Source organism: Malaclemys terrapin, chromosome 2, assembly GCF_027887155.1.
Source record: "Malaclemys terrapin pileata isolate rMalTer1 chromosome 2, rMalTer1.hap1, whole genome shotgun sequence".
NCBI classification, from domain to species: Eukaryota; Metazoa; Chordata; order Testudines; family Emydidae; genus Malaclemys; species Malaclemys terrapin.
The window spans coordinates 220,216,723-220,240,031 of NC_071506.1; the positions used below are offsets into that span (position 1 = coordinate 220,216,723).

Genomic DNA, 23,309 nt, shown 5'->3' on the forward strand with positions numbered 1-23,309 from the left:
GGGCTGCGGGGCTCTGGAGGCTATTTAAAAAGACTGGGGCTCCTGTTGCTTCTACTGCCCCGGCCCTTTAAATAGCTGCCAGAGCCCCACAGCCACTACTCCAGGGCTCCGGCAGCTATTTAAAAGGCCGTGGTGGTATAAGCAGGGGAGCCCCGGGCCCTTTAAATAGCCCCAGGAGGCCCGGGCTGCTGCTGCTACCCCAGTGGGGGGGGGGGGGGGGCACTTACCTTACAGGGTGGGCTGGGGCTGGCTCTGACTCCCTCAGCCACGCCCCTTCCGCCCTAGGCCCTGCCCCTTCTCGGGGCCAGAGCTGGCCCCAGCGTACAGGTAAGTCACTGGACTTACTTTCACCCCTAAATACCAGGCAAATGGGTTGAAAGTATACTAAAGAACAGAATTGTCAGACACATAGATGAATACGATATATTGGGGAAAAGTCAACACAGCTTTTGTAAAGGGAAATCATCCCTCACAAATCTATTAGAATTCTTTAAGGGAGTCAACAAGTATGTGGACAAGAGTGTTCTAGTCAATATTGTGTACTTGGACTTTCAGAAAGCCTTTGACAAAGTCCCAAACCAAAGGGTCTTAAGCAAAGTAAGGAGTCATGGGATAAAACAGAAGGTCCTCTCAAAGATCAATAGCTGGTTAAAAGACAGGAAATAGGGTAGGAATAAATGGTCAGTTTTCACAGTGGAGACAAGTAAATGGTGAGGGCTCTGCAAATATCTGTGACGGGACCAGTGCTGTTCAACATATTCATACGTAATCTGGAAAAATGGCTCAACGGTGAGATTTCAACGTTTGCAGACAATACAAAATTACTCAAGATAGTCAAGTCCAAAGCTGACTGTGAAGAATTACAAAGAGATTTCACAAAGCTGAGTGACTGGGCACCAAAATGACAGATGAAAGTGATGAAAGATTTTGGAATAATTGAGGATAGTTCTCTGAAAACATCTGCTAAATGTGCAATGGCAGTCAAAAGAGCTAACAGAATGTTAGGAGCCATTAGGAAAGGGATAGATAAGACAGGAAATATCATAATGTCGCTATATAAATCCATGGTACTCCTACACTTTGAATAATGCATGCAGTTTTGGTTCCCCCATCACAAAAAAGCTACATTAGAATTGGAAAAGTATAGAGAAGGACAACAAAAAATGATTAGGGGTATGGAACATCTTCCATATGAGGAGAAATTAAAAAAAAATACTGGGACTCTTCAGCTGGAAAAGAGACAACTGAGGGGAGATCTGATAGAGGTCTATAAAATCATTACTAGTGTGGAGGAAGTCAATAGGAAAGTGTTATTTATGCCTTCATATTACACAAGAACCCGGGGTTACCCAATTAAATTAATGGGCAGCAGGTTTAAAACAAATATAAGTCCTTCTTCGCCCACACAATGTACAGTGAGAACCTGTGGAAATCATTTCCAGGGATGTTGTGAAAGCCAAAAGTGTAATTGGGTTCAAAAAATAATTAGATAAGTTCATGGAGGATGAGATCATCAATGGCTATTAGCAAAGATGGCCATGGATGCAGCCCCATGCTCTGGGTGTTCCTAAACCTCTGAAGATGGGCCTGGATGACAGGGGATGGATCACTTGATAAATTGCCTTGTTCTGTTCACTCCTTCTGAGGTATCTGGCACAAACCACTATCGGAAGACACGATAATGGGCTAGATGGACCATTGGTCTGACCCAGTATGGCCATTCTTATGTTCTTAATTCTTCACTCCAGTTTGCACTGAGGATCTCTATTTCCTGTGCAGCAATTGCTCCAGACAAGGTATTCCCACTGATGTCAACAGGGATTGCTTTGAGGAATGAACAGACAAATATGCAAGTCATCTGCAGTGCACATCACACATGATTTTTAATTGTGATGCATATCACCAAAGACAAGGACTACATCCAGGTACCATGATTTCTTCGGCAAAAAAATGTTAGCAACTACATACAAAGGTTGAACGCTTTTCTCTCAGGCCTTCTGCATTGGCAGGACTGATCTTTCTACTCTCAACCTAAGCTTGAATGATTCATTGAGCTCTGGAAAGTGAATTAACAATTTTGAAATTTTACAGACTGTATCTATAGATCACACTATATCTCACTAGAACTCTGTATTTTTTCTTTTACAACATTTCCCCAAAATAAAATAGCTTTGGTTAACATTAGGTATATATATCCTCCCTACACAGAGCAGAAATCACAGCTGCCTTGAGTCTGTTAAAAATGTATAGGCCTAGCTAAAATAAAATTTAAAAGGAAAACTATCCAAGGTGGCTTCACTTGTCTTCATTTCTTCCAAGTCCTATTTTTACTTATCTTGCATGCTTTTACACCCTGCTGGACTACTGGAGTGTTAACATTTCAGTATCTGAATTGTCTGCCCAGATGAGAGCAGTGCAGTAAAGTGCATTAAAATTTGCTTAAGAAACTGGTGGTGCAGCTTCAACAGTTGTCATCCAAAGTATGATCGTATTAAACAGATTTAGCCTGGGTCAAAAAGGCCAACATGGTCCAAGTTTTGCCTACAGTAGTTTTAACCCTTGGACAAAAGGCCCTTTTCACAACTAGGAAGAAACATTTTTCAGCTGTGAAAACTGCTTTTCATTAGCACAAAACCCTATAATTTTTCAGACTTAAGAGGGAACAGCAACAAGTAGAATACTTGCTCATTTTACTTTTGGGATAAGCATTTTTTTATAGCACTACATGGGAAGAAAAACATTTAGTGTAATGTATGCAATATAGCTGGTCCAAAACTGGAATTTCCATCCCATAGGAAATGCCGACATTTCAACACGTGTTTTCATTTTGAATTGGGATGAAAAGTCAAAACATCAATATCTATATATATATTGCATAATGGAAAGCTCCACAATTTTTTGATTTGGAAATGTTGTAACAATTCAGCTTGGTTTAACACTGAACTCTGTCCATTTGAACCACTGTGGTGCCTCATCGGAACTGTAATTCAGATGCTTCATGTCCCCGTTCTCCTCTAGGGGCTGGGCTCCCTGGGTGGACTGGATCTCAGAGGATGTAGCTCAATCATGGAACTCCCATGATTCATTGCAGTGGTTCAACCAGAGAGGAGACCATGATGCATAATGAGAGATATAGTCCAGCCAGATGGCCCATACAGGAGAAAAAGGAGAATTGGAGCATGAGACACTTGAACTTTAACTCTCATGATGGACCAGGGCAGTTCAAACTTTCACAGCTTAATAATGAACTCACCCAAAATCAAATGTTTCTACTGGGTTCAACAAATGGAAATATTTTGATTCAGGACAATCCCACCCACAGTGAAATATTTCATTTCAATTTTCCCAATGGAGATTCAAAAAATTTCAGCAAAATCAAAATTTTCCCACAGAAATTTTTGATTTTGCGGAAACTGAATTATCTGTCAAAAAAAAAAAAATGATGGAAAATTCCTGATTATTTTTCATTTGTAGCAGTACTTTGAGAATGATGATGATTTTTTAAAATCTTTTATGAGTAGGATATGTCAGATACAAGGAAAGCAGAAACTTGGATCCAAAGTGGGCCTCAACATGGCCTGCATTTGTGAACATGGAGCTTTGTGCATTCAGAACTCACCTATATACTAGCAGCTGCACACACTGGTGAGTGGATCTGCATATGTAAAAATCCATTTGTTGTATTAAGATTTTTGTGTGTGAATTCTAGCAGCGTGGCACACAAGTGATAGATTCTGTAAAAATAAATAGAGGATGGATTTTGATGAAAGAATCAGAGGAACTTCCCCTCCCTTGTAGTACTTACTAAAAAGTGTAGTCCAGTCAACTTCAATGGGATTATTCATATGAGTAAGCACTTCTCAACCTGAGTAAGCACTTCTCAACCTGAGTAAGTGTGGCAGAATCAAGTCCTAGGTTTTTAGACAGATATTTGGAAGAAATATCAACAGAAATTAATTTTCTCAATTTTTTCATGTTTTTGTTAGAACTTTTCTTTGCAAAAATGATTTGATAATCCAGATCTGACAACATTTCAAAGCAACTGACTGAGTGGAAAAAAATAAAATATTACTTACCATGGCACTGATTTCAATGATTGAAAGACTGGGAATGGAGGGTGGATTTTTCCTGAATTAACAATGTATTTCCAGTCAATGCATTAGCTGCACAATATGCAATATATTGAAATACTAACTATTTATGATGGGCGAAACTCAACAGGATTGGAGATCAAGTTCAGATGATGATTGCCCAAACTTCCTTTGTTTGATAGCTGTGCTGGAAAATTCTCCAGAATAGATGTTTTCATGAAATTTCCAGCACTTCCTGTTCCAATCGTCTCAGAAATGTCTAAAAATTAGCCTTTATCATGGTATTATGATACTTTCTTTTATTCCCCCCAACATTTTTGAAACCCACTAAATAAAACTTAAAAATATTGAGGAGATGGGTGTTGCCAAAAGCTTACAAAGTTTAAGAATGATTTGTGATTGGTTAAGTTTTGAGATGATTGTCTTTCCTTCTAACCATTTAAGTACCACCAACTATTCACATACCATTATACGGGGGTTAATCAATTTGCTATAAATCTGAAGAGGATAATCTGAACTGGTTGGTTAAATTTGTAAGCAACTGGAGTCCCAAAAATTTAACAAGAATTGGAATTGGCAAGTGTTTCTTTCATACATTAATTTGGAAAAGAATTTGCAGTCAGATGAACTCATCCTTTTCTTTTCCTAGACATGAGAAATAGACAAGCAAGCAGATGTATGTACCTCCCACACAACAAAGGAACTTTAATGGGATCACCCCAAGTCACTAGAGAGCCTTGATACATTTTCTTCAATTGAAGAAGCCACTGCTCAGTGAGATATAATTATATCTTTTATTCCTCTTCTTAAAGCTGCTTCACAAAAATTAGAAAGGACTGCAACTTCAACGTAACAGATATTGTCGTCACTGGTAAGATAATGGTGAATTTAAAATTAAATACAATGAATGCACTGGAGCAGAGATTTAAATTAAGAATTCAGAGGCAGAGATCAGACTGAGCTAAAGTTCTGACAATGGCTAGTGAATGACATACTGTATATTTAGTCAAGAGTGTAGTTCTTCTCCTGCTAGGAGTCATAATCCTACACATGCCAACTCTAATTAGCATGTGTGTGTGCATGAGGGGGTCAAGTCAGCTCTAATTGTGGCTTGTTTAACCTGAGCATTTAAAGAGCTGACCTCTTCCAATGAGGAAGCTTTTCAAGATATCCCACTTTGAAATGGCTGAAGTACTCCTTCAGTAACTTTGTTTTAGGTTGATTGTGCTTCTCCCCTTTTTAGAAATCATTCAGTCCATAATCACACTGGTATGAAGAGAAGTTTACAGACGTTACCATAAAACTATAGCTACACCATGATTTAAACTGAGTTGCCAAATTCTGCACCGACTCACACCCTGCCCAAGCCCAGTGGGTCCCACAGCCCAGGATTTGGCCCCAAATCTTAACTAGAATACACAGGTATGGGTGGAGAGTCTTGAGCATTCAGAGTTGCTCTTGCTGGCACAGGAGAGAACCCATTTAGTTCTATAAATGTGATCACAAATATATCGAGACTTAAGAGAAAAAAATATTTAAAAAAACCTTGAAGCTGCAAAACTAGAAGAATGACTGACCCACATGTGCAACATTTCATCAACATCAGGCTTAGTTTGGTGTGTGTTTTTCACTTCTATAACCAACCAAATCAAAGGCAAGATTGTCACTTACACTTATGTGGTTAGACAGGACAGCATTCGGCGTAAAACCCCTCACAATGCCCTGTGTGGTCTGCCTGGATTGTGACAGGGCACAGGGTTAGGGAGAGCAAGCTTCCCATAGCTGCTATTCCCACTCAGAGTAAAATGATCATGATAGGGCAGGGAGTGAGTGGAGCCTTGGCTTTGCCTCCCCATCATGCCTGCCAGTGTGATGGAAGCAGTAAGTTGCAGTCTTTTCAGGGCAGCAGTAATTTACTTCCTCATGGGAGCAAGGATGGGGATCAGGATAGGACTGTGACTCAATCACAATTTCTTCCTAGAGCTTCTCCTAGGAGGACGTAGCTATGCATGGCCTCATACTCAGGGTAAGAGTTGGTCATAATCTAGCCTAAACATTATATTATTTATATTATTGATATATATATATCAATCACACACACACACACACACTTACTTCATACATTGGATACTTACTAAAACTAAATTAAAACTAAATTTTTGTATAGGCCCTGGTCCTGCAATTAGATCCGTGAGGGCAGATCCCATGTCTATGGGACTTGGGTGTAAGGGTCTGTCTATACAGGATCAGAGTCGAACAAGTGCAGTTTTGTCAACTATCTTGATTTTATCACAAGTCTTGTAACAGTTGGTATTTTTCTTAAAGCCCTAGTTCCTGGAGCCCTATGATTCCATGACAGCTTCAGTATTTTCTTTCTTTCTTAAAAAGTAAGCTTCTAGTCTTCATAGTTGTTAAGAAAAGCTTGAAAACATGACCCCCCCCCCAAGAACTGTATTTTAAAAATTTCATGATGGGGGACTGGCTCATGCTTTTCAAATGCTTGGAGTTGGCAATACTGCTAATGTCACTTACAGAAAATAATTTTAATAAGTAACCAACAGCAGGATCAGGGCCTAAGTCTGTACAGAAACACAGCAGGAATAATCAGCATGAATAATAATTAATAGTTATTCATTAGGGCACTACGTAAGGATAAGCATAGGCGCCATCAAATCCTGAGATCTAATCTGAGCTCTGGTACATGCTCCCCACTGTGGTCTCTGGCAAGCCATTTAACTTCTCTGCTTCAGTTTTGTTACATACATTGAGAAGTATGTTATTTACTTCATTATACAATGTTGTGAGGATTAATTAAGATTTGTACAACACAGTGAAGGTGTAAGAAATGTTAAGTATTAATTGTTACCATCCCAGCTTCCACATTTCTTTGGTCATGTACCGAGAGTAACAGTACTGCTGTTTTTCTAACTTGGCTTTTATCATACCACTGAGCCTGCTGTGTCATCTCTCAGATTACTAGGAGATTTTAATTAATACGCTAAAACGCAACATAAAAGTGAAAAACTAGCAGCTTTGTATATCTCCGGTTTTGCAAACACCTAAAAAATAGCCTTTCCTCCGAAAGAAGTGTAACTTGAGTTTAACCTACATAGGTGTGCAAGTGTCTCAAGTGCCTGCTCACAAGGATAGCTTCAAAACGCATCCCCAGAGCTTCTGACAAGATTGTTGGTAACCGCAAAAGAAATAATGAAAAGAATGATGAATGCCTCAAGTTTCTTTGCATCAGCCTGGGAAAACCTTCCAAGCATTAAAAACCTAGCTAAGCCACTAAACTCTGGATATGATATTTGATAATTATCATGATGAATATTCCAGCTCCACAGCTGACTTCAGAGATACTGACAGAATTTAGACAAACTATGCACAGAACAAGTTCAGCATGGAGAGTTTTATACTGCAACCTTGTAACATAAGCGCAAATAGAATAGTCCAAAACCTTCCAGAGCTTTACTGTTACGGCGTCAAACATAATGGTCACAAAAGTAACAAAAACTACTTATCAAGTATAAATCAGAAAAGAGAATAAAGATAATTTCTTGAAAGAAGCGTGAATAATTAAATAAGTTTGAATGAAAGAGGTTTTTTGAATCCTTTCCAAAGGAGGCAAATTTGACATTTTTTCCATTTAAATATAGGTGTTCTAAGTTGGTGTTGATAATAAATCATCCATGACTACAGTATTGTAAGTGTTACTGTAGGTGAGCTAATAAAAAGTTGTTGCTGAAGTTATGGCTGACGGAGGGAGAACTGCTCAAGTCTGTTACATAAATTATACTTGACAGCTTTGACTATCTAAGAGAAGCAGCATCCTGACTCTTGGCTGCCTACTAATCTGCTCACAGTATATTCATGGTAGTCCAGTTTCAACAGATCATACAGTTCTCATAGGGTGAATGCATTTAGCAACAAGAAACATTTTCAGTACTGTCTGTTTCTTGTACAGACAGATCTAAAAGGCACTTCTGATATCTGGTAAGAACATGAAGGGCGCTAACTCAGCATGGACTAATTCAAAACAGGTAATAAAGGCTCTGTGCCTTATTCTGATCTCAGTTAAACCTGTGGAAATGAGAAGCAATGCCAGTGAAGTCAGTGAAATCACACTGGTGTAAGTGAGATCAGAATGAGAGCCTCTATTCTGTGCTAGCTAACTGAAAAACTTATTTGTGCAGAAAATCATGCCAAGTCTCACGGAGATGGCTGCCTCACCAAAGGGACTGAATGATGGAAACAATACAAAAGGAAAATGCAAGGGATTTAAGTAGCAAGGAATCAAAAGAGGAAAAAGGAACATAACACTATCTCAAGTGCTGATTGGACTGTAAATGATCAGCCCAGTAGCTATGCTTTATCAGGCAATAAAGTCAAACTGCACAATGACTAAAGAACAACTGCTTTCTTGTCTGGTGAAGGCTGCAAGACTTGCTCAGGTAAGGGTCTCAAGTCCTAGACAAGAAGGCTCAGGTTGTATCACTTTCTCATATCCCATATTGAGTGGGATCCCGCAGGGATCTGTCCTGGTCCGGTTCTATTCAGTATCTACATAAACGATTTGGAAAACGGCACAGAGAGTGCACTTATAAAGTTTGCAGATGACATCAAGCTGGGAGGGATAGCAAGGGTTTTGGAGGATAGGATTAGAATTCAAAATGATTGTGACAAACTGGAGAAATAGTCTGAAATTAATAGGATGAAATTCAATAAGGACAATCTCAAAGTACTACACTCAGGAAGGAATAATCAAATTGCACAAACACAAAATGGGAAAGGACTGCCTAGGAAGGAATACTGCAGAAAAGGATCTGAGGGTTTACAGTGGATTATAAATGAAGTGCGTCAACAATACAATGCTGTTGCAAACGAACATCATTCTGGGATATATTGGCAGGAGTGTTGTAAGCAAGACACTAAAAGTAATTCTTCACTTTACTGAGCACTGATAAGGCCTCAACTGGAATACTGGGCACCACACTTTGGGAAGATGTGGACAAATTGGAGAAAGTCAAAAGAAGAGAAACATCATGATTAAAGGTCTAGAAAACTTGACCTACATGGAAAGATTGAAAAAATTGAGTTTGTTTAGTCTGGAGAAGAGAAGACTGAGAGGGGACGTGATGATAGTCTTCAAGTACGTAAAAGGTTGTTATAAAGAGGAAGGTGATAAATTGTTCTCCTTAACCACTGAGGACAGGACAAGCAGTAATGGGCTGAAATTGAAGCAAGAGAAATTTAAGTTAGACATTAGGAAAAAACTTCCTAACTGTAATGGTAGTTAAGAACAGGAACAAGTTACCTAGAGAGTTTGTGGAATCTCCATCATTGGAGGTTTTTAAGAACAGGTCAGACAAACACCTGTCAGGGATGGTCTAGATCAAGAGTGCCCATCCTATGATCTGTGGGCCATACATGGCCCATCAGAGCATTTTAGAAGGTCCACAGCCTGCTTCAACACAATATACTAACAGCTGATTTGTTAGCATTTTGTCATGTTTACATCATTGTCGTTTACAAAAGTGTGTAAATAGACAAGACTGTACATAGAAACAAGCTGAACTTAAAATATAAATCAATACAGGTGACTTTAAATCTTATTAAAATATATGGAATCCATTTGGCACACACAAGGTTGCGCTCAGGTTTATGTGGCCTTCCTGTGTAATAAGGCTGGCCACCACTGGTCTAGATAATACTTAGTCCTGCCTCAGTGCAGGAGACTGGACTAGATGATCAATCACGAGTCCCTTCCAGTCCTAAATTTCTATGATTTCAATAATTTCTATGTCAATCAGTAAAAACCTCATTAATACTAGAGCTGAATAAGTAATCTTAGGGCCAGACTGTGCCTATCTTACTCACATTGGTAGATAGTTACTCACACTGAGTAACAGGTCAGTCTACTCCTATAATTGCTCCCCCGTCTGCAGACAGGAACCACAGCCTACTCCCGCATGAAAAATCAACTCCTTTTCTTCTCATAACCGAATGGCAAAATTCTTGAATTTATTATTTTAAATTCTTTGGAATGGGAACTTTGCCTGAATAAGGACAAAGAACTGAGGAAGAACTTCATGATTTGGCTTAATAAGAATACAGCGCACACACTTTTCTGCTTTGTGTATTTTCATTGGAAGCACTTTATCATTCCCCTCTCCCTAATCCAAATGCAAATTAAGTACCTGGTTTGTTTAAATTAGCCAAAGAAACAGATACATGGGCCCCATGCATGTCCCACTGACGTCAATGGTATGGGATCAGGGTTATGATGTATATCTGTTAGCACAACTAGGTCCTAAGTAATAGTTACAATATTACAGCCTAAAAATTTTCAAGCATCATCAAAACCTCAGTCTTTATTCTGTGTTGAAAGCTTTCTGAGGAAACACTAAACATGGTAAGGAAGTTGATAAAAGAAACATGATCTGATAAAACACGTCTATGTATAAAACAAAGAATCACTAATTTTTGTCCCTCCTCCAACCAAAGCCATCTTTTTCTTTCAGCTGCTAGATGCACTGTAGTGGCAATACCATGAATCCAGAGGGGCTTTTCAGCTACAAGGCACTTGCTACCACAGCTAACTGGAGGAAAAAAAACCCTGCTTCTAGGGAGGAGACATGTTCTTTTGTAACCAAACAGCAGAATAAAGATATATATACAGTACATCTTTCTCAAAATACTGGCTTAGGGCCTGATCCAAAGCCCACTAGAGTCCATAGAAAGATTTTCATTGCCTTCAGTGGGCTTTGGATCACAGCCATCTTTAAGAACTGAGTGTCTAGTTGTGGTTTTAATTGTATCGAATAAAACGGTAATGGTAAAATGCGATTGGCAGATTAGGTACAAAAACAAAGGGCCAGGTTCTGCCACCCTTACCTGCATTAAGCAGTACCTTAACTAGCAAGTAGTGCTATTGAAATCAGTGGAACTCTTAATGGAGTAAGGTATTAGCTAATATGAGCAAGTGTCAGAATTGGGCTCTAAATAAATGTGGACTCTCATCCTTTATAAAACAGGAGGAGAAGCTCCTCATTATTACGGACCTGCTCTTGCGACTCATACTTATGCTAAGTTGTATCCTACGTAGAGAGTGTTCTCCTTGATAGTATTTAAATCCCAGCATGTTTTGAGGTAAAATATGATGCAGATGTATACATTAACAAGACAAACTCTGCTTCACTAGTGAGTCCTGTTTACCATGGACCCAACTCTACCATGTTTATAATAATTACCCTGGGACTATTCACAGGGTAACTCAATGACATAAATAAGAGGCTACACAAACATGAACGGAAATTCATACTATATTGCTGTTTGAGACACACTGTGGTTCCAGTCCTTTGGTTCAGCTCAGCTGTACTCTCAGGAAGAAGGTGTCTCTATGACATCTTTATCCTCTCCCAATCCTTGGGGCTTCCAGGGGCAAGTGTGGCCCCAGGTGTCAGGTAAAGCAGCCTCAAGATTGTTCTAGGTTATGGCTCCAAGTTGCATCTGGAGATTGCCGGTGTGCTGCAGAACTCCAGCCAAACTCTTTCCACCTCCTCCACATACGTCCCTTATCTGGGGAGATGGGGTGGCATAGGGCTGGATGCATTGCTTTTACAACACTTGTGGATTCCCTTGCATTATAGGTAATTTTAGTCTGCTTGAATCAGCTTTATACTGTCTGTAGTCAGGTGGAGCGCCTCCCACTGAGCCGCAGGGGGAGGGACCACTCTCTAAACCCAGGTGGGCAGAGCCAGGCAATGCTTGCCCCTCCCATCCAAAGTCAAGAGGTGGGACAGGAAGTATAAAGGGCGAGTCCTGGAGATCAGTTGGACTGCAACCGTCAGAGGAAATAGACACCTTCTGCCCACTCCCGAGCCTGGAGACCGAAGGGGAGCTCCGCCAAGCTGAGGACTGGCCAGAGTGGCTGGAGTCGCCAGCAGACCGAGACATTGAGGAGTCGCTGGGACAGCCACTGGCTACCAATCCTGAGGAGTCAGAGGACACTCAATGGATCCAGTACAACCTGAGAGGAGGGTAGGAAGTGGCCCAGGGGTAGCTGACCTCAGTCTGGCTGCATTGCTGCCTAACCTGCACATAGCGTGTTGCAGCTGGATTCCCCACTGACCCAGTGGTGGAACACTCCACCACTGTTAGGGCCCTGGCCTGGGGCCCGGTGGAGTTGGGTGGGCCCAGGTCCACCTAGCCCCTGCCATCCCACCTCTGGGTTGGCAGCCTCCCATCTCTAGGCCAAAAGGCCCGCATTTGTCAGCCATCTGCCGGAGCTAGGACGCCTGACCCTTTGCTTCTCTGTCCTGATAACAGGCCAGAGCCAGACTGTTTGTTGCCCCGCCCTGCCTGAAGGTCTGGGTTCAGAGACTCTTTTGCTGCACTGCCCTGACTACAGCCAGAGCCATAGATAGCAGAGCCCTGAACAAATTTCCTGACTGTGGGCGATGTCCATTGATGAAGTGAGGCAAGGCAGCTTCCCAATGAGCCAGAGCGGGAGGACCACCGCTAACGCACTACATTGCCACATTAGCACTAATCAGCTCCCTGTGAAATCTCAAAATCTAGCATCCTGTCTTACCAGCAAATAACTTGCATGCGAAAAAACCCAATGTGGTTACACAAATCTGGCTGAGGGCAAAATATAGCCCACTGTTCTAATATATGGAGCATGGATATGTTCAGGTAGAGATTTGATGTACATTTTATGGGAGGTGACTTAGTCCTTGTTTGAGTCTTTCTGAGCCCATTGCTTTCCAACGATTCTAATACTTTAAATAGTTTTCCTTTTAAAAACCCTTATACTAAATTATTACATATAACATATGGAGAGAAGCTTGGCAATGCTGCTCGTGACAGATGTGAAGCTGATATGTAATAATGTTATGAACGCTGTACGTGACCTGGTCTGTGAGGGGGTAACGGAATGTTTATTATGTGTCTGTGTAAGCTACTGAACTGTCTCTATGCCCAGAGTTTGGATCAGGCCTTTTCCCCTCTGGGCTTCATTTACTGGTGGTGCTGGCAATCTTCAGAAAAATCCCCAAAATAAATAGTTCAACATTAATTCAACAGCTGCACAATTCCCCTGATCCAGGGCTTCCTTGCCAGAGTTTACATGCCTCTGGCAGCTCTTCCTCAGTCCCCATAGAGGCTGTCTGCCTGAAAATCTCCCCCTCCCACCCCACTCCCAGAGCCAACCTGCTTCCTATAGAAAGCCTCCTCAGTTCAACCTTTATAGGTATCACCTGACCTCTTCCCTGCTGGGTCTGATTATCCCCTCTACCAGGCCCAAATACCGGTCCTTAATGGCACTCCACCTAGAACAGAGCTGGCTAGCCCCAGGCCCACTAGCTCTAAAAAGGGCAGCCTCTAATACTTGAATTCAATGGGGTCTATACAGGAAGACAACAAAATAGCTTCCCAAATAGGAACACCGAAGCACACACTTAAAAGACAGTGGCATCCTTCCAGTCTCTAGGGGGAAGTGACACGGCTCTTTTGTCAGGCTGGGAGTCTAGAGATCAAAAGGGTTATAAAGAATTAAAAAGTTGTCTTGATCCCTGCAAAGGGTGGTGAGTCACCGGGAGCTGTCCAGGGAGCATCAGTGAGCTTTGACAGGGAGACAAGCTGACAGAAAGAGGCTCTGTGGGACAGTTTATAGGAAGCTAGTTCTTCCTGTCCCCACGTGGAAGATGGTTAAACACCTGGTAAGCCAGACACATGTGTAGTGGGCTATATTGTTTTTATGATACATTTTCTAGAAATGCTTCTGTTCTAAATAAATGCTATTTTACTTTAAGGAGGCTGTTTGGTCTCTAATTACCATGGTCATTGCCCCCAGAGAGCACAGAACTGCAGGGGCTGAGCCTAAAGCTATGCCTATACTTATGGCTGCATGTAGACAACAGACGCTACACATGTAGGTACGTGCCACAGGCTGCATCCACACTTGTCACTGTGGTGTATTGCTACACACTGCAGTGAAAGGCTCCAGCAGCTCTTTGTTGCAGGACACAGCAGGACACTACACTGCAACGGCGTAGACATGGGAGGGACTGCTTGGGTGTGTAGAGAGCCGTATGGAGTATATACCTGTGGGTTCGGGAGCATAGGGCACTCTACTCACCTAAGTTGTGCCTCACAGTTTATTTATAACAGTGCTAGTTGGGGCGTGCAGTCTGTGTATTGCACACACCGCCATAAGTGTAGATATACCTTTAGTCAGGCCGGCTGAGGCAATTGTGGTTAGTACCTGGACACTGCCACCTAGGACCCAGTCAGAGTGGGAGAATCACATAATTGATATGACGTGATGGCCCATGGCCTGAGACTGTAGGGGGGGTGCACTCAATGGGAATCAGAAGGCAGTTTGCCTGGTAACTGAGACAGTGCTAAGTATGTTTGAATAAACTAACTTTTAGAGCCTAAACCCGCTGACAATGCCCTTGGAAGGCTGTTTAATATGCCTGTTGAGCATGACTTTTTTCCTTTTTTTTTTTTCTGCTGTGAATGTGTGGCCAATTCAAACACAGTGGGCTTTCTTTGTAACTCCCGGTCTTCTGCTACAGCTTTGTGAGGTTTCTGCACTGCACTTTGTGAGGAGCTCGTTAGCCAGCCCCAGTAGCCGTTTTTTACAAACAAATTCATGACAAAGAGGAAGAAAACATGAACAATAGACAAGCATGACAGAGAATCAGACAGGATTTTGGTAGCTTCACGGTAAGCTGGAGAGGTACGGTGATTAGGTGATCCTCTCCCTGACTTTCTCCCTCCAACTTCCTCAGTTAGTTCAAGGTCAGGCATTTTTAACCTTCTCACTAGTTTTCCCATCAGCCATTCCTCTTGCAGCAACTTTTAAAGAAGGGTGGGGGGGGAGAGACATGCAAGGAGACAAGAAAAGGACCTGATGTTTTAGCTAGAGCCAACTTTTCTGTACACTTAGTCCCTGCTGTTTGTATATTTCCCTCACCAAACATTTTCCTGAGCAGGCATTTGAAAGGGAATGAGTCCTATATCCCTCTATCAGATATGATTATTGTGTCGAGTAGGCAACAGGCCTTTCTTACAAACAACAAAAACACATCTAAAATACTCACACGCTTCTATTCAGCCCTTTTGTATTTTACAGAACAAATAAAACAACAGGGTTTACAAGACCCAACCAATTTTACCATTGTCCTCCCCTCTTTCTATTCACCTAGACAAGAACAAAGGGTTTTATGTAAGGTCAAAGGAAAATTCAACTAGGAAGAAAAAAAAACAAGGAAGTGAAGAAAAGAGGTGACTCATGGTTGGCCAGCAAAGAAAAAGGCAGAAGAAATTCTTCTTTGTTCCTCATTCAGAGTGAAGTTAGAATGACATTGAAAGCTGCAGGGTGATAGTTACTGCCTTAAAGAGTGATGTAGTTGTAGTAATACCCAATAACTACCAAACCCCTTCATACTCACATACAACAGTCAATTAATCTCCCAGTTCATAGATGCAAACCCTTATAACTAGGTAAATATAATCTAGGGTGGGGGGAAGGAAGGAGGAGTTCCCATCCAATACAACTTTAAAAGCTCCAGAAGTCTTGAACATCACTCAGAAGAAACACAGGATAACCAGTTGAGGAAACTGGCCCTTAGGTTTAACCTGAAAAGTACAGACCTTCCTCATTGACATATTCTTCTCCCCATTCCACACCCTTCCCAAACAAACAAGGCCTTTCATTGGAGAATTTTAGAAAAGAAGCCAGTCCAGGGTCTACTGATTACATTGTGAAGCTACTAAGAACTGGAAGCCTCTCCTGGCTTTCCATGGTTTGCAAACCTCCTGAGCTACTGTTTTGGTTTGCAGGATTCAGTGAAGTAGTTTGAATTTCAGACCTTCCACCACCATTTATAATTTAAAATCTTTTCTCACCTCCTCATTCTCCAATTTTTTTGACAAAAAAAATCTAACTAAAGGGAAGCCGGTACATGGTATTTATCTTTTCATCAGAATTTTTCTATTGACTCTTCCTCCCTGCTCATTTGTCACAGTCTTTGTTTTTCACTCTTCCTACTCTGTGCTCCAGTTTAATCCTTTTTTAAAAATTGGATATCTTCTCAATTCCAAGTGAAACAGGAACTCAAAAATAATGAAATATGCACCAAACTTGCAAATACTTGACCTCAAATGGGTCCAAATTTAAGCAGAAAGCATTTCCCCAACCCTAGTGATGAAATGGTTAGTTCCTCACATTCTCTCCTGTAACTTTTTGTGTGCTAGTAGAGTTCACATTTTCAGATCAGGAAAGAGAACAGCTTTAAATGACAGAAACTGGGCCAAATTAATCCCTGGTGACTCACTGATTTCAATGTCATTATCATAGGGATGAACATGGACCAATACCTATAAATGTTATTGTCCATATACTGTCTCTCTTTTAATGAATGTTTTAAATACCATCATCAGACACATGATTTGGGCAACAAACCCTTGCCACTGGTTTAATGCACTTTGAGAAAAATAATAAAGTGCTTAAATAAACATTACTAGAAAAACCAAACAAAATAGATTATTTAAAACATCATACATGGAAAACATATTAAAGGACACACTATGTTTTAAAAAGAAAAGGAGACAGTTAAAGGAATGACAGTCTTGTGTTGGAGGTAGGTAGATAAAAATTTACAATTAGGTAAACTCAAAAGAACTTCGCCTCTTAGGAGCAAATATGCAAAATCTTGTTTTATATATAAATCATGTTCACGTTGTAGGTAAACAAATGTGGGGTTGAGGAATGGACACTTTGGATCAAATTTCAGTGGGATTACATATCCCTTAATCATCAGGCAATTAATTTTAAATATTTACATGTATTAAATATGCGCTGGTTGATAAAATATACTATGTAGTGTTAGCTTTTATAGTCTACAGTATTATAAACTTTAACAACAAGAAAGGAAACACTGGGTGATTTATATATGGTAAAAAACAGACTCTTACCTACATCCCAAGTAACGGGATTATTCTCTTCCATCTCTTTTTTTCCAATGACATACCAAATGCATGCCATCCAGTGAGCAAGCAATGCAAACATAGACATAAGAAGTGTGAGGACAATTGTGCTGTGCTGGGAATAACGATCCAGCTTCTGAAGAAGACGTAAAAGACGCAGCAATCGGACAGTCTTTAGGAGGTGGACAAGGGACACCTAGGAAAATAGATGAAGCAAAAGAATTTTCAGCACTGGTGAAATAAACTAGACAAAGTTGTGGTTTAGTGGAAGGAAGTCCTCTTCCCCCACCCAAGTTCTATGAAATTTCCTTGCCACATGCACACACAACTTGGTTACTCAGTGCATGCATTGAGTTCAAACAGTGGCTAAGCCAGTACATTTTTTTAAAACTGAGTGTGTTTGTATATATATTTTGTTTATTTGACTGCAGCCAAACTGATTTCAAAATACAGATGGCCTCAATCTTTGGCCTTGCTTTGTGTGCAGCACGAGGCCTCGGGTTTCACTTAAGTATTGCATTTAGGCAAACCCCTCAACCAAAAAACAAAATGAGCTAAACTAACCAAATTTCACGTGGCTCCAACATGAAGAAACAAACTGCCCCATTTTTGTAATAGTGTTTGATTACTGCTAAGGAAGAGCCAAATGGTATGATTAAAAAAACCACCCTGGGCCAAAGTCAATAGCATTAGATGTGGGCAGGGCCGGCTCTAGCGTTTTTGCCGCCCCAAGCAGGGAGGGGAAACAAAAAAAAAAAAACCGCAATCGCGATCAGCGGCAATTCGGCAGCAGCTCTAGCGCCCCTTCATTCTATGGCAGCAATTTGGCGGGAGATCCTTTGCTCCCAGAGGGAGTGGCGGTCCCGCAGCCGAATTGCCGCCGAACTGCTGGACGTGCCGCCCCCCTCTTCATTGGCCGCCCAAGGCACCTGCTTGCTATGCTGGTGCCTGGAGCCGGCCCTGCATGTGGGATAAAAATGACTCAGTAACTAAAGCCTGGATAAAAAGGGGATGAGTGGTTTCTCCCAAGGTGGATATTAGATAAAAACAGGGCATGTAGTTTATGCATTGGAAGCAAGAGCACGCTACAGATATTTTGCAGGACAGAGACCAGAGAGAACATTACAAGCTCTGATATGTCATTCAAGCACACTATTGTGTTGGGAAAGACAGCAGTGATGGGAGGAGTTATTGCTCCATTGCAAAGGAGAGCTCCATAAGGGATTATGCCTCAGAGAAGGTCCTTGTACTATTTCCACATGATACAGCTTCTTGCTTCAGAGAATGCAATGTGAATTAATCTGATTTTATATTTTTCAATGGATGCAGAAACCAAATAACTTCCAGGAATTGTGAAAATTTGACTCAAGCTTTTAAATCTCCTGCCAAACCCACAGGATATTCCAGGCCTTCTGCTTACATTTTACATTTCTTATCATTTGTCATCACTATTTACATTTATTTCATGTAGTCATTGGAATATATACATTTTTAAAGACTCATTCTGTGTCTGTCTTGTGTTGGCTGAAAAACACAAATCAAACTGCATATCTCCCGCTAGTAATTCCAGAACATTTGTATATTACAGTAATGGGTGCTATAAAAAACATGAGCAAATCTTTTAATTTTTGACCATTGTTTTCCTATATTAACCCAGTATGAACTGAAGGCTTTTTGGTTCAATCAACAAAAAGTTGACATTCTAAAAGGTTAAATAAAATGGCTCGGTTCACTCAAAAGTAGGCCTAGTTTGGCTGATAAAGTTTGCAACCTGGGCTAAGTTTGGAATGATTAATGAAACCCCAAACCAGCCATGGGCTTTATTCTGTTCCCAGTTACACCTGTGCAAATCCATTGAAGTCAATGAAGCTATTTAAATTTACACTGGTGTTACTGACAGCAGAATATGGCCCAATAGACTGATGTGGCACCACTATAAAACATTAACAACTAATCCTTGATATTGATTTACACTGAATGCTTCATTATCCCCTGAACTTTTTACCTGTGCCTTCATTGCCCATTATTTTAATTATCCCTCAAGAACTTTCACTCTTTTTCCCATGCTGCCCCCTATACAGTGGAGGAAAAATCCAGAAAACCACTACAGTATCCTCCTTTAAAATCCTTCCTTAAGGACACAGCGCTGCAATCAATAATATCTGACAACAGCTAGGCAGTCTATCTGCATACTGAGACTGCTGTTTATTATACCAAACAAACATTTCACTGTCCCCACGTCCTCCTCCCTTCCTTGCATTTGCTTGTTTTAGCCATCGCTTGTCATGTGCTAAGGAGTCAGGGGGATTACTCATGTTTGTAAAGTTAAGCATGTGAGTAAGTGTTTGTAGGACTGTGGTTGACAGCTGTAAAAATCTTTGGGGAAAGAACAGCCCTTTTTGTTATATGTATGTACAGTGCCTAACACAATAGAACCCTCACCTCTAATTGGGGCCTGTACCATAATTCAAGCAAATAATGATAATATAGCTGAGATATAGATGCTTAAATTCAGACATAACCATAACTACAGCATGGCAAAAGTTATGTGAAGATTAAAAAAAATCCCCAGGCATAAGTCATGTTGCTAAAAAAAAAAAAAAAAAAAAAATGCTGATTTCCATGTTCATTCCTACGTAAATTGTGACTAAATTCTGAACTTTGACCACTTTTTTTTTTATAAAAACAGAGAACACTACTGGATAATAAACAATAGATGAAACAATACAAAATTTATTTTTATGATGTCTAGAAAAAAATCATTTTTCTACTTGGGATAAAAAAACCCACATCTTGAAATTATGTGAAAATAAATTTGCACATGAGCATAATAAATCTTGTATAATTACACTGAATTTTCTCATTAGTTATTCCAAGTTTTTTTCTTCTATTGTGTTCAATCTGTCATTGAAAGATCTCAGATGAAAGCAGGCAGCTTTATTTTCTCTATAATAAATTTAGAAAGACAAAGTGAAGAATCAGCACTCATACTTGTGCCAGGGTAGATTTGCTTTGTCCATAAATACAATGCTAGCTGAATTTCTACATTCAGTTAATCAATTTAGACTAGCTGGGTTAACCTTTTCTGTTGCAATGACATAAAGACAAGAGTTTAGCAAAAGGCAGCATAAGCTGAAAGAATAGCAGGCTTCACTGCCTCGAACTACTGAGGAGATTAGGGATGAGAAATGAAGTTGCTAAATTTGATACAAAGTTTGGAAGGAATTCTCTTGACTCTACTCTAATCCTCAGGATGGCCAACAGGAGGTGCCACTGTGGTGAGTCACACCCTGTCACAGTCACCTCCACTGGGTTAACACTTTAGGGTATGTCTACACTACAGTCCCCATACATCAGCCCCATTTAGACGGAGTCCCTGGCTGTCTCTATCATCTCTTCCTCTCTTCTTCAGGGACTGGCTTCCCTTCTTTTCTTCCTCGATATCCCATCTTTTGCCTTTTTTCCCCTCACCATTCCCTAGTGCAACAAACCTTTTACTCAACTAGATATCACCACCACTAGCTATTTTGGGTCTTCTCTCATAAGTTCTATCAGGCAACATTTCATCAATAAGTAGCTTCCATCAGATACTCACTCAAGGATAACATACATACTACTGCTACTGCATCCAATCATCTTCTGTATCTCCTATGGTCACTTTTTAGTGCTGCCTCAGTAGGCATCATTGTATTCTTTTCCTAGGCCCTATTCCTTAAAAAAAAAAAAAAAAAAAAGCCGGGGGGTGGATGGGGGGGGGGGGGGGTGAGGGGAAACCCATACCAAACTTCCATTTACTCTCTCAGAGAAACTCCACAGTTAATTGCTAGTTGCTCCAACTTTTGCTAGTGACAGGCTTTTAAAACTAGGTCAACTCCTCCCCCTTGTTAAGGGATACCGGCAAACACGGATTCAAGCCAGACATCTAGAACAAATCACTGAAAAAAAAAAATATCAAGACTGCACCTCCAGCACTGAACACAAAACCACTACTCTCTTTTTTCAGGCCAAACTCCCACAGAAACTCTGTTAGCTGTTCGTCTTGCACCAGGGATAGTCATTTACCCTAGAACAAATGATGTGCAAAATGAGTGTAGAATACTATTACTGGTGTAATATTCAGATTTCTGATTTGGTAGCACTTAACACCAATTTTGCACAGAGGTAAATAACTACAAAGTGCAAAGCAGTGGGGCATTTATGCCCTTGGATAAAAACATGGAGGTGTTTGGGGAGACAGTGAGTGCACAAGATTAAAAAGTCCTAGGTTTCTCAAAACTAGAAAGCCCACTGCATAATAGAGAGAATTCAGAGAAGAGCCACAAATATGATGAAGGATCTGAATAGACTGACTTAAATGAGACGATAAGGCTGGCCAATCCTCTGCCATGATATGCTCCTTTGCTCAATTGAGGTAATACAAAGGGAGAAAACCTCCCATAACTCCCCTGCTGGGGATATTTAGTGTGACCAGATGTCCCGATTTTATAGGGACAGTCCTATATAGGCTTTGTCTTATTACCCTCAACCCCCTGTCCAGATTTTTCACACTTGCTATCTGGTCATCCTGGAGATAACCCTACTGATGGCAGCATCCCCCAGCCAGCATAGAGTCAACACAGCTAGCTCCTACAACTCCTTTTTTGCAACCCTGATGCAAAGGGTATGTGAAGGGTGGGGAGGAGATACTTCCCCAACCACCAGTAAGTGGACAAGTCCTCGGGTCAGGCTCCACGATGCACAAGTCCAATGGAGCTGGGTCAGGATAAGGGTGGAAATGTAAGCTGCACCTTGTAAAAAGATGAAACATCTTATTTCATCCCCAGAGCAACTGAGAAGCTGTGACTATGAGTCACAATTACTTCCTGGGGCAACACAGCTATACACTGTTCCTTACTCAGGGCTCAGAGCTATGGCTCACTACCTATCTTATGGAGAATCACTGGGAGGACTATTTCAGCGGCCTACTAAGTTATTAGTTACTGTAATATTGTCCACTGCAACAAATGATAAAAGGAATGATAGGAAGGACAGATCTGAACTAATCAAATTATTATAGCATTTGTATTACTGTGTCGTCTTTAACAGAAAAAATAATTGTTGGAAAATGGTTCTTCCCCACAGAATTCATTATGATAAAGATCCTCCCCAACCCATGATGCCAACAGTACTAGTTTTAAAAGAAACATTTTATTCAGATTATGTTACAGACTAAAATAGTGATTTGTTCCCCTTTTTTTAAAATAATCCTTGAAGAAAAGGCTTTGGAATGGCTCATTCAGAAAGAAGTTGCAATGTAAATTTCTGACTGGAAATAAAATTCATTGACATTCATGTTGGTTGGCACATTTAATGCATTGAGCTAAACTGGATTGGTAGCTTAATGCACTAGTATGCCTACTGTTTGTAGAAACTGTGATATGAAAACCTGGACCCATTGACTGAGCTGGGATTAAAATTACAGCACCAAACATCAGACTGTCTGTTCTTAATATGTCAGACGGGCTGAGAAGAGAGGTTAGCTAAGGAGAGGGAATTAAAAGAGAATAAAAATGAAGAATGTATTTTATAGAAGAGGATTCCAACACGGGTCAACCAATTCAGTTTAAATAAAACTTTGCTACATGTGAAAGTCACCATAAATTAAATGAAATTCTTCATTTGTGGCAGATACCATAATGAGGATTATTGACAGATATTTCAATCTGAATTTTGTTTATGAATTAATATGTAAATATTGTATTTTATTATATTACATTTTATTTTTTGTTCATGAAAAGATATGCATTAATTAAATTAAATTAATTTCATGGGCTTGGCTAGTTTTGCTCTCTAACCTATTCTACCCTCAACCTACATGTGTAATTCTCAATACTAACAAGAGATGTGTGTGTCCATTCCTAGGAGGACAAAATCCTAAGAACTACAAAATGCTAAGCATTAAGCACCCAGTCCTCTTATGTGAAAAACCCACAGGAATGGAAAATCTCTGCTAAAATCTTTCCAAAGTTAGATATTGAGTTTCTGCTGAATGCTCCACACTAAGCATAAGTTTATAACCACGTACGAAGTAAAGAGTTTAAATCTGCCACAAGAACTGCAGGCAAATTCTATGGAAACCAGACCCTCTGCTGAGGATATAGCCCTCACCCTGGTCCTGTCCAGCTCTCTTCTCCCCCATGAGCCTCTCCATCTGTACTGAACACACCTTCTCAAAGAAAT

At 40.5% G+C, this 23,309-nt stretch overlaps 1 protein-coding gene across 1 annotated transcript in view; it reads right to left on the reverse strand.

Annotated features, from left to right (window-relative positions):
• The window catches only part of KCNH8 (potassium voltage-gated channel subfamily H member 8), a 355,081-nt gene that overhangs the window by 93,489 nt on the left and 238,283 nt on the right, over positions 1–23,309 (reverse strand). Inside the window, exon 7 of the mRNA XM_054020303.1 lies at positions 17,079–17,286. Within this exon, the coding sequence (XP_053876278.1) occupies positions 17,079–17,286 (208 nt within the window). The remainder of the gene's footprint in view (positions 1–17,078; positions 17,287–23,309) is intronic.